Below are 13,173 nucleotides of genomic sequence, written 5' to 3'. Positions count from 1 at the left end.
AAAAAATGGGATTTGATCTTTCTCAAATGTTCAAAAGCTTGTTTAGATAGGTTTTAATAGTGTATATATAGTGTATTTGAAAATATGACCGTTTGGGGGTAAAACTGTAAAAAACTGAGTTGAAGTAAAAAACTGGGTTGAAAAAGTCAACCTGCACAAGCCCCAACGGCTAGTTTGCCCGACCGTCGCGGCAGACCGAGCCACCACGGTCGCCCGCCCCTATCGGGCGCCCTTTTTTATTTTCAAATTTCTTACCATCGCGGTCGACCGGTCCATGGAGGTCGTCTGGCGAGGTCAACCTGTTTGCTCAAAAATTTGGCTCAAAAACCTATCTCGGTCGACCGACCCACGGCAGTCGCCCGCCCAAACCAATGACGGATTGTTCCTGGCGTTCCAAGGACACCTCAGCGGTCGACCGACCCGATAAAATTCAACAAGTGCTGGATTTCCAGCTACCTTGCTGCGGTCGCCCGGGACACCCCGGTCGACCGGCCCTGTGTAAAATTCCATTTTAACTTTAAAAGATCAGGAGCTTTTGGGCCATGGTCTTTGGGCTTAAGTCCTAGGTTTTCAAAACACATTTTTGAGTGTGTTGATGGTTTTCAAAGATGTAAAATGTTAAGTATAAAAACCATTTGAAAACCTTTTGAAAGTGCATTTAAACATAAAATCAAGAGGACTCCCAATACAATCTAAAAGATGTAAACCTTGAGTCTTCTTGGAATGTATAGGCTCATTTGCACTTTCTTGGACTTCTTCTGCTTTGGTGAACATCTTGACCTTGTCTTGGCTCTCGTAACTTGTCCTCCAATCTTCAATGCATGTTAAGGTATATGAGGTGTCACCATGGCATGTTCAACTTCAAGCTCCTTCTTGACACTTGCTAGGCAGCTTGTGGAATCTTGAACTTGAGCTTCTTGATTCGAACATCCTCCAAATGGTGATGTCTTCACTGTGAGTGCAAGCTCTTGATTCCTTTGCTCCTTGATCCACAAGCCATGTGTTGAGTTGAGTTGTGTAATGGCAATTATGACATGAAATCCTGTAAACAACACAACACCTCAAAGCAACACATCAGTCCATAAATGCTAATCAATTTAGTTTGCTAACATCAAAACAAGAAGGTAAGGTGAATGATTAGACCCATGAGAACCCTTGGGCTTACACCCATCATATTTAATCACAATGCTTTAGTGTTGGGACTCATTTTAAAGTTATTAGTGTGGTGGGCCCTCCCTAAAGTCAAGGTCTAAGTAGGTTTTTCATGTAGCAACGGTTTCTGTACCATTAAAGCTCCGTTTAGGTTGTTTCAAGTTGCCTGTGGTGGCTGTATCAACGTAAATGAAAATAGTGTTCTCACGGGGGTGTCTTTTGGGTCAAGCTATGTCCCATTTAAATTTACAAGAAAAATAATTAGGAACAAATTGCTTGTTGAGCTGAGGTCTTATGTGTTTAGGAATCTTAATAAGAAATTTCAAAGGTAATATTTTTTTAGAATTTTGATGTTAGAAGAATAAATATTCTTTATTTTTGTATAATGTGGATGTAGAAATTCAGGTTTTTTTTTTTTTTTTTTAAATTGACGTTTATTAATAGCACGAAAGTTACATTCGAGGGGACAAGTTGTCCCACAAGCGCAACATAAGAAAAAACCATCCTGGATGTGGTCAACACTTAATCCAATGGGTTCAAATTATCCCTCCTAACACCCGTCAGTTGATATCTGCATTGACAATGGACATCGATACCAGTGTGACGCCTTGTTTTGCCAGCTGCTCCGCCATTTCATTTGCAGATCTCCTTCTGTGCTCGATTTTGGGGCAGATTCTTCTAACCAAATCACGGATTTCTGCGATGTAATTTTGTATCCGCAAAGGTCCTATCGACTTTTCCGTGGCCCACGTGACTGTGTTTGTTGAATCCCCCTCAATAATTAATGGCCCCTTCTTGTTGGCTGAGAACCATTTTAACCCAAATAGAAGTGCCCTTACTTCAGCTTCATTAACGTCGCAGATCCCCATTGGTCCAGAATACGTCATCACAAGCTTCATTAGCGTCGCAGATCCCCACTGGTCCAGAATACGTCATCACAATGTTCCCTTTGTCATCCCTGATAACTCCACCTATCCCAGATTGACCTGGATTTCCAATTGAGCTGCCATCAAAGTTTAGCTTCAACCATCCCGGAGGTGGTGCTTTCCACTTCGGCGCAATTTTCTCCGCAATTTGCTTCTCCCATATGACTGCCCTCCAATTTCGTAGAAATTCAGGTTCAAAACCTTTCAAGAGCCATTAAGACTCTATTTCAAGAAGAAAAATGTGGTGTGTGTGTGTGTGTGTGTGTGTGTTTGCTGCCTTCATGACATCAGTCGACCACCTGCTGATGTCGGCAGGTGGGGCCCATCTGGTCAAAATGCTGCCAAACTTCCAGAACAATCCAATACCCATTAAGGCCTATTTCAGGAAAACGAAGAATGTGGTGTGTGCACGCGCGCGCTGCTGACTCCTCCATGACATCAATCGACCGCCTGCTGACGTCGGCAGGTGGGGCCCATCTTGTCAAAATGCTGCCAAACTTCCAGAACCCACCCACCCATGTTCATAAGCTAGATTAAATTTGATTTTTCCATAAATTTTTGGACTAATTTTGTCTGGTTTTAAAGAGCCCTTATTGCAGGAGTCTACAACCTGCATACCCAGCAGTTCCAAAAATTCAAAAAAAAAAAAAAAATTAGAAAAGTTTTTAAAGCATATTGCAGAAGAGTTAAGGTCAGATTTGCATATCCAACCGATGATACCAAGTTGATTAGAAGTTGGTCAGATTTGCACATCCAATTGATGATACCAAATTGATTAAAGGTTGAAGCATTTAGTGGGTTTACGATTTGATTTTTCTTGCAAAAATTCTGTAATTTTTAGGTTCTAACTGACAAATCATAAGTAGGTACTTGGCCTTCCAACTTTATTTGAGTTAATAAGTCTGACAGGGTCTTAAAGGTTGTTTCTCTATAAATAATCTGTAGCAATGAAGAGTGACAAATTTCATGGAATTTATGTCATCTTTTTTCTGAAATTTCTAGTTTATTTTTCTAGATGCTGAGCTTGAAAAGTTGAATATTTCTGCTGCTTGTTCCACATGAGTTCGAGTGCTCTTGCTATACAGTCTTTACGTTTGATGTTTAATTGAAGGTAGTTTTGTGCTGTGATTGCTGAAGGGCTGAAGTTTTATTGCATTGAGGCTTCCAACAACTGAATTTTTTATACTACAGAAATTTCCGGCACCTGCAATTTTTGGGTTCTAACTCAGCGAAATCATAAATAGATACTTGGCCTTAGAAGTTTATATAGGCTACCGAGTCAAAGAGCCTAGGGACTAGGGTTCATCTCTCTATAAATAAGCTGTAGCTACCTAGGGGGGTCAACTTCGATTTATGTCATTTTTTGCTTAAATTTCCAGCTTACATTCAAGTTGCCAAGATTAAAAACTTGAATATTTCTACCATTCTTTAAAATAAAATAAAAAAAACTTGAGCCCAAAAATTCTGTAATTTTTGGGTTCTAACTCTGACAAATCATAAGTAGGTACTTGGCCTTCCAACTTTATTTTAGTTAATAAGTCTGACAGAGTCTTAAAGGTTGTTTCTCTATAAATAATCCGTAGCAATGAAGAGTGACAAATTTCATGGAATTTATGTCATCTTTTTTCTGGAATTTCTAGTTTATTTTTTCAAGAAGCTGAGTTTGAAAAGTTGAATATTTCTGCTGCTTGTTCCACATGAGTTCGAGTGCTCTTGCTATACAGTCTTTACGTTTGATGTTTAATTGAAGGTAGTTTTGTGCTGTGATTGCTGAAGGGCTGAAATTTTATTGCATTGAGGCTTCCTACCATGGTTTTAAATTTCGACCGAAATCCGAAATTTCTCGGTGGAGACTGACACCGAAATCAACATTATCCGAAACGGTATTTTATTTCGGGCGAAATTTCAGAATTTCGGGCGAAATTTCGTTTTTCCCGAAATTTAACCCAAAATACCTGTTTTTTTTAGATTAATTTAATATTTCACCAAAATTTCGATAATTTCGGCCGAAATTTAATATTGAATAGGGAAAATTATTAAAAAAATACAAAGTCTTGTTTAAATTGTGAATAAAGGGTAGTGATTTGAAATTTATAAAAAATGTGTTGTCGGGTGAGAGAAGATGGCTTTTAGGACAAATATACCCCTCCTACCTATTTTTTCTCTCCACCTTTTTGCACCTATCCCTATGCACTTATTACCTTCTCACCTACCACCTTCTTCTTCCTCAAGACTTTTCTAACATGGAAAACTCCATGGAAGGGTTTTGAAGATTGCCATTTACAACAGGGTTTGATATTCATGAGGGTTTATTCATGATAAACTTATCGAAGCAGTGTTACAAAATGCAAAGAAAATGAATTTTGAGCTTAAAACTGAATTTTGTTGTTTTCCCCATTTTCAAGATAAATCCATTTTCTTTGCATTTTTTTATTCTAAAACACCAAAACCAAGCTTCAATTTATGGTTGTCTGCATGACACTAAGATCACAATGTATATCCCTATTATCCTTGGAATTATTACTCAATTTGAAAATAAAAATCTTTGGAATTATCCCTATTCTACTGGCTTCCGTCGGAAGTCCGAACAAAACTTCGGACTTCCGAATGAAAGCCAGTATACGTAACCAAAATATTGGTTCTATTCGGAAGTCCGAAGGTTTGTTCGGACTTCCGAACAAACGTTCGGACTTCCGACGAAAGACAGTCGGACTTTGTAGTTCGGTAATTGTCATATGTTAGTGCATCTTTTTGGTATTTTTTTCGTAATTTTACTACTTTGCTTCAATTTTTTCGTAATTTTTCATTTAAAACTTAGCACTTCAGCCACAAATCTGTAATGATTACTATTTTTTGAAATTATATTTTTGCTAGCCACCTTTACACCCATATTAATTCTACCAATCTTTGCATCAAAGGATGCGCCACAAGCCGAGAAGTGGCCTCGGCAAAGGTGGCTAGCAAATTCCTATACAAAAAAAGGGAAATGTTATCCACACTACTGTATTTTGATGAGGGCACTCCTCACTTAATTAAAAATACGGTATGGCCCCCCCAATAGGATGATCCAAAGCGTCAATTAGATGGGCCACAGCCTAAATAGGTTGTGTCCCAAAAATCATTTTCATAGGTTGATGATCCTAACCCTCCGATCTATAAAGGGTTAGGACCAACCCTCTAACGTTCTGATCAGAGGGTTAGGATCAACCTATGGAAATGCTTTTTGGGGCACAACCTATTTAGGCTGTGGCCCATCTAATGGACGGTTTGGATCATCCTATGGTGCGGGCCATACCGTACTTTTAATAAAGTGAGGAGTGTCCTCATCAAAATACGGTAGTGCGGATAACATTTCCCAAAAACATCTTAAAAAATAGGGCAAAAATCCGAGTGACCCGCGGGTCGACCCGGCCCGTACAGGCCCGGCGTGGGAACCACATTTTCTACCCTGGAACCACTAGGGAACCACATTTTATACCCCGGAACCACTGGGGAACCACATTTTATACCCCGGAACCACTAACGAAACACATTTTCTACCCCGGAACCACTAGGGAAACACATTTTATACCCCGGAACCACTGGGGAACCACATTTTATACCCCGGAACCACTAGGGAACCACATTTTATACCCCGGAACAACTAGGGAACCACATTTTATGCCTCGGAACAACTAGGGAACCACATTTTATACTTCAGAACCACTAGGGAACCACATTTTCTACTCCAGAACCACTACGGAACAACATTTTATACCCTGCAACCACTACGGAACCACATTTTCTACCCTCGAACCACTACGGAACCACATTTTCTACCCTGGAACCACTACGGAACCACATTTTCTACCCCGGAATCACTAGGGAACCACATTTTATACCTCAGAACCACTAGGGAACCACATTTTATAGCCCGGAACAACTAGGGAACCACATTTTATACCTTGGAACCACTAGGGAACTACATTTTCTACTCTGGAACCACTAGGGAACAACATTTTATACCTCGGAACCATTAGGGAACCACATTTTATACCCCATATCCACTAGGGAACCACATTTTATACACAGCAACCACTAGTGAACCACATTTTATACCTCGGAACAACTAGGGAACCACATTTTATACCCCGAAACCACTAGGGAACCACATTTTATACCCCGGAACCACTAGGGAACCACATTTTATACCCCGGAACTACTACAAAACCACATTTTATACCTCGGAACCACTAGGGAACCACATTTTCTACCCCGGAACCACATTTTTTACCACGGAACCACTAGGTTCTAACATGTAACCAAACAAGATTATTTTTATTTTTTTTTGAATAAGGCAGATTTATATTAAAAAAGAACCGAGATAGTCCTGAAGAGGAACAAAGAGAATAGAAGAAAATACAATAAGTCAAGGAGGAAGATAATCAAACCACTCTAAATCTGCTCTAAAAACACCTCCCCTAGCTAGAGAATCTGCTTCAGCATTGGCTGATCTCCTAACATGGTCAAAAGCAATAGAAAAACCCTGAACCAGATCCTCGATCTCCTCGAAAAGCAGCAAAAATCTCCAAGGAGGGATTGCCTCACCCGAAAGCCATCGAATTACATTTAAGGAATCCCCTTCCACAATAATTTTGTCAAAAGCCGAGGTAGCCAAAAATTTGATCTCGCAATGGGCTGCTCTGACCTCTGCTTCGTTTGAGTCCGCCACTCCGATAGGACCCGAGTAAGCCCAAAAAACTTCCCCCTTGACATTTCTACATAAACCCCCAATGCCTGCCTCTCCAGGGTTGCCAAGAGACGAACCATCGAAGTTAAGCTTCAATTGCCCATCTGAAGGAGGAGACCAGGGTTGGAAGATTTTCACTTTGCGGACCCCTTCCTTACAGATGATTGCCCAACCTTCCCAGAGGTCGAAAGCTGAAACAAAGCGAAACAAAGGGAGGCTCCGAGCCCAAGATATAACAGCAGCTATAAGCTTTACATAAATCCAATAGGGAGACCTTGCCACTCCTTCAAAAACCCGCGCATTCCTCTCTTTCCAGAAGAACCACCACGACGCCAGAAGGCACATCTTCCAGAGAATCCGGCCTTTCTTTCTCCAAGGATTCCACTCCCAACTCCTAATGAAGTCGGCCAAGGTTTTGGATGGGACCCAGCAGACCCCAAAGCGAGCGAGAATGAGACCCCAAATGACTCTAGCTACCTTACAATGAATGAAAAGGTGATCTACTGATTCGCCTTCAGATAAGCAAAGAGGACAGTGATCCACCAAATACATTCCACGCTTCCTCAAAAAATCCATTGTCTGAATGCGACCATTGCAAACTGACCACCCAAAGAAAGCAACTCTCGGCGGACACAAGAATTTCCAAATTGTGGAAGACAAAGGCTCTGCTAAACTAAAAAACATGTGATGGTAAAAAGATTTAACTGAAAATACACCAGAAGGGCTCCAAATCCAAACTCGTCTATCAGCACCCACTTTCTTAATATAGCAAGCTTCTAATTGAGATAGGAATTCTTGGAGAGAATTTAATTCTCTATCAAAAAAGGCTCTTCTAAACTTGGGAGTCCATACCACTTTCGCATTCACTCTTTCAAAGCAGTCCTTGACCCAAGCCCCTTTTTGAGACGACACCATAAATAAGTCAGGGTAAAGCTCCTTGAGAGGCGCAGCCGAGCACCAAGGATCCAGCCAAAAACGAATCCTATCCCCCACATAAACCTTGAAGCGAATGCCTTTCGAAAAAAGAGCCTCCTCCTGCAAAATATCCCTCCACACCGAGACGCCTTTGAATTTATAATTGTCAGAGGAGCACCAGTTTCCTTTCGAGAACCCATACTTACTTCCAATAACTCTAACCCACAAAGACGACTGTTCTTCGCCAAACCTCCAAAGCCACTTTCCCAATAGAGCCTTGTTAAAACCTTGAACCCTCCTAAGACCCAATCCTCCATTCTTTATAGGGAGACAAACCGCACTCCATTTAACCAGAGGAATCCCTTTTGAAGAACCGGATCCTCCCCACAAAAATCTTCTCCAGATTTGCTCAATTCTCTGAGCTACACTCACAGGGCATTTAAAAAAAGAGAGAAAATATATCGGAATATTTGATAAAACTGCCTTTAGGAGAACCAGCCTACCACCTTTGGATACCAAGTTACGCTTCCAGGTTTCAATCTCCGCTCAATTCTGTGAATAATGGGGATCCATAAATTTTTGTTTGGTCTTCCCACTCCGAGCGGAAGGCCAAGATACGAAGCTGGTAGAAAGTCGAAGGCACAACCCAAGATAACTGCAAAGGAGGAAGCGTCGCACTCGGGAACGTTGATTGCATATAGCCTGGATTTCGCGAAATTGGATCTTTGACCCGAAACCATCTCATAACACCTTAAGATTGCTTTCAGATTTAGAATGTGGGAGACTACCGGATGGCAAAACAGGAGAGTATCGTCCGCAAATTGAAGAATCGATACTTCGACCCTATTGTTGCCTATTAGAAACCCTTCGAAGAGACCCAAGGCACTCCCTTTTTTCACCAATCTGCAAAGGGATTCTGCTACTATCACAAAAAGAAAAGGAGACAATGGGTCTCCCTGCCTCAAACCTCTAGATGATTTGAAAAATCCTTTGGCGGAGCCGTTGATCAGCACCGAGAACCAAGCAAACGCTAAACAGTTTCGGATCCACCATCTCCAACGGCCACCAAAGCCCATTCTACCCAGCAGATAATCTAAAGCTCCCCAGTCCACCCTGTCATAGGCCTTCTCAATATCAAGCTTGCAGATAATCCCTCCTTCCCCATTCGTTCTGTAAAAATCGATAGCTTCATTAGCTATCAAAGAACAATCAAGAATTTGTCTGTTACTTATGAAAGCACTTTGACAATCCGAAATAATTGATGGTAAAACGACTTTGAGGCGATCCGCCAAAACCTTGGCAAGAACTTTGTACAGGCTGCCCACCAAACTAATCGGACGAAAATCCGATACTTTTGACGCCCCTTCGATCTTTGGAATTAGAGAAATAAAAGTAGCACCCGTCCCTTTGTCAAGAACTGCTCCCTCAAAAAATTCATGGAAAAATTTTAGTAAGTCAGATTTAACAGCTTCCCAACATAGTTGAAAAAAGGCCAAACAGAAACCATTTGGACCAGGAGCTTTATCTTTGGGTAAAGAGAACAATGCTTTCCTAATTTCCTCCTCGGAAAACGGAATTTCCAGTAAAGCAGATTCCTCCAGGCTTAAACTATCAAACGGAATCTCTTGAAGAATTGGACGAAGCATCCCATCGGCTGAGTACAAAGCCTTGTAAAACCCAGAAATTTCCGCAATAATCTTCACCTTATCCGATACACAGACCCCCTCAATTACTAAAGATATACATAGAGAGAAGATGTTAAACCTAACCGAAGCTATGTTTATCACCCAAATAAGCAATGGAGATTTTTTTCGAAACTACAATGGCAATGGTGCTATATCACGTTGGCAATGGGCTTTTTTCCAAAACTACAATGGCAATGGAGCTTTATCACATTGCAAATGGAGTTTTTTTTTTCAACACTACAATGGTAATGGAGCTTGGAAACGTTGGTAATGGAGTTTTTTTCCACAACTACAATGGCAATGGCAAGCTTCAAAAACCTTCCATGAAGCCTTGAGGAAGAAGAAGGTGGTAGGTAAATGGCAACCTTCAAAACCCTCTCATGGAGTTTTCCACGTTAGAAAAACCTTGAGGAAAAAGAAGGTGGTAGGTGAGAAGGTAATAAGTGTATAGGGATAGCTGAAAAAGGTGGAGGGAAAAAGAGGTATGAGGGGTATATTTGTCCTAAAAGCTATCTTCTCTCACCTGACAACACGTTTTTTATAATTTTCAAATCACTGCCCTTTATCCACAATTTAGACAAAACTTTGCATTTTTTTAATAATTTTTCCTATTGAATAAAATAGTCATTTATTTGTTGTACCGAATTTTGACCGAAATTTCATCGGTCCAAAACCGGTATCGAAACCGAAATTTCAAACCATGCTTCCAACAACTGATTTTTTTATACTACAGAAATTCCGGCACCTGCAATTTTTGGGTTCTAACTCAGAGAAATCATAAATAGATACTTGGCCTTAGAAGTTTATATAGGTTACCGAGTCTAAGAGAGCCTAGGGTTCGTCTCTCTATAAATAAGCTGTAGCTAGGCGAACTTGGATTTATGTCATTTTTTGCTTAAATTTCCAGATTACATTCAAGTTGCCAAGATTAAAAACTTGAATATTTCTACTGTTTCTGTTATATTGTCTTCTTCATTTGATGTTTGTTTGAAGGTACTTTTGTGCAATGACTGCTGAAGGGCTGAAATTTTATTCCAGGGAGGTTTCCAACAACTGAATTTTGTTACTACAGAAAATCCAGCATCTAAAATTTCTGCTTCTGAAAATTCTGCTGTCCCTTTGAATTTCACTCCCAGATTGGAGTATTATCTAGAGATTCTGAAAACTTGAGATTTTGAAATCAAATATTTCAGTGGTAAATATTCCATGGAAATAATTCCAGCAAGGCAGTGAATTGTTAGTAAAATGTTCCCTTAGAAAGCAAATAGTTTAACTTTCTATTTCACACATCTACCATACATGTTTGGATTCTGCTGAAATTTATATTACAAAATCTAGATCTATGCTTAATGGATCGAGATCATTGAAAGGCAATCCAATATCATTTTACAATGAACTGAAGGACAGCAAAACAAATGTAGGCCAGATCTCCTCTAACCTCTAGGGTTTGATGTGCAAAGTTTTTTTTTTCCTCTTTGAACATTTTAATTATTTGAGGAGCCAAAAGTTCAAAAGTTCAAATGCTAAGTTATTACAAACCTACTAATAAATGAATTCAATTCAGCATTGCAATCTAGATAATTCTCTCAACAATGAATGAATTAGATGCAACTATACAAGATCCATTCTCAGATCCATTCAAATAATGGAAAAATCAAAGCGAAATCGCATACCTTGCGCCGATCGATGCCGGAATCTAACTTCCGGTAGAGAAGAAGTCTCCGAATCCCGATGTAATCAGGATCTGAATCGGCAGTTGATGGCTGAAGCAAAGAACTGAAGAACTCTGGATCAATCTCCTTATTCTTCTTTTCTGTGGTTTCTTCCTCCATCCGAGTAAAGATGATATTATCTTGCTAGAAATCTAAAAACAGTTAAAATCGGTCCATTAGGGTTTCGCTATAACAGTATCATCATCCGAGATGTAAAAAATCCTTTGTATAATATAGTTTTCTCTACATTCCTGAGTTGTAGTCAAGCTGAACATGGGGAGAGTTTGAGACGAGTTTTGGGGATTTTGGAAGAGGGAGATATTGTTTTTGGACAGTACGATTACTGATATTTGCACTACAATGCTTTTGATAATGAGACGAACTCACCTCGTTTTCTTTTAATTGGCTGCCGATAGGTTTTGAGATGTGTAAATTTGTAATATCTTTGGACAGGTGGTTGATTAATAAAAGACAAGGTGGATTTGTCTCATTATCAAAACATCATCCCTGAATTTTAGGGGTGTCATGGACCCAGACGGTCTAATGGATAGTCTGAATATGAACCTTATTAGATACGATTTGTGCACGTTAGAAGGATTAATGGACATATTTTGGATCCTCTTCGTAAGATCTAAAAAATTTCGGATCGTGTTCAAGACATGGCAAAAAACTCCGTGGGATAGTCACGATCCGAACCCCTTTTACTAGAATACCCTCAAAGTATTTCTTATATTAAGTCTTAAAGAAGGGGTATTTTCATAAAAATGAAGTAAATATTGCTTAACTTACGACTTTCAACTTCCCTCTTTTCCAGACATCATTTGCTCTTACTTTCCTCAATCGGTTTTTCTTCCTGTAAACTTGTTACTCACCCTCAACAAGGATTAGTTACTAGAAAGTTTTAACGTCACGCACCCTCGAACATTGGAGTTCTTTTCAACAATAAAATCATATTCTTAATCAAAATCATGACTAATTCTTTTCTGGATGGAGGAAGTTTTGGAGTTCATTTCAAATGAAGAAAGCTGAGATTTTTTGTTGTTTTGTAAGTAGGACCTACTAGGACAGTCTGATTTGAAATGGATCGTGACCAGGACACAAGAAGTAGGATCCGAAGAACACTCTGAATCTGATCTGACCGATAAGGGATTTGAATGAATCGTGACTAAGACATAGGTGGATCCGATCTGAAGTGGATCCGTTGACAGCCCTACTGAATTTATCACTTAAATTCAAAGTTATTGAGAATACTAGTCAAAATATCCTTTTAGTATTGAAAAAAAAAATACATAAAAATACCATTCTACTTCTCGAAAAATTTCAATATTTTACTTTTCACAAATTCACAAATGTTAGGCCTCTCCCTTCTTGTTCCTTCTTCCTTTTCTTCTTCTTCTTCATCTTCATCTTCATCTTCATCTTCATCTTCATCTTCATCTTCTTCGTCTGCCTTTTATTCTTCTTCTTCTTCTTCGTCCTCTTCTTATGTCTTTTATTTTTCTTCCTCCTTTTCTTCTCCCCCTTCAAACTTATCCATCTCTCTCCCTTCATCTTCTCACAAAGAAAATTCAAAACATGAAAACAGAAATATGTTCAAAATATCCCACGTTGTTGTGCCTTGTTAAATTTTGAAGATAATATTTTCTATTATTCTTGGATGCATTACAATCAAGCCCAATGAGTGTTTATATAGAGAACACTCAAGAAAATAAACATAGAAAGAAATATGACATGATTTGGTGAGATAATCATAATCTAATCTTATTACTTAATCTAGCTTTCTTCCTTAATCTACCACCTAATCAAATCAATCTAAAATCCACCCCAATCATTCTATGATTGATTTTATTCTCTAATATGCCCCCTCAAACGTATATGGATTGGAAATCGATATACATTTGATTACAATAGATATCCCCAAAAAGAAATGTAACATTTTTTTATGCACACTGTTACGATTGATGTCCGCCCGTTGTTGATATTGCTGAAGATGAATTGCCGCCTGTTGTTGAAGAATGTGTCGCATGAAAGATGAGATGCACAGAGCCTCAAAT

General features: G+C 39.4%; 1 protein-coding gene across 1 annotated transcript in view; it reads right to left on the bottom strand.

Moving 5' to 3' along the window:
• LOC143876023 (Transducin/WD40 repeat-like superfamily protein) overlaps window positions 1-11,433 on the bottom strand; it is a 35,038-nt gene extending 23,605 nt beyond the window's left edge. The window contains exon 1 of the mRNA XM_077377628.1: window positions 11,081-11,433. Within this exon, the coding sequence (XP_077233743.1) occupies window positions 11,081-11,239 (159 nt within the window). The 5' untranslated portion in view covers window positions 11,240-11,433. The remainder of the gene's footprint in view (window positions 1-11,080) is intronic.
• Between the last annotated feature and the right edge of the window lie 1,740 nt (window positions 11,434-13,173).

The sequence above is a fragment of the Tasmannia lanceolata genome, unplaced genomic scaffold, assembly GCF_043159265.1.
Source record: "Tasmannia lanceolata isolate RefF3 unplaced genomic scaffold, GAP_Taslan_0.1 ptg000004l, whole genome shotgun sequence".
Lineage (NCBI taxonomy): Eukaryota > Viridiplantae > Streptophyta > Magnoliopsida > Canellales > Winteraceae > Tasmannia > Tasmannia lanceolata.
This window is presented reverse-complemented; position numbering and strand designations above follow the sequence as displayed.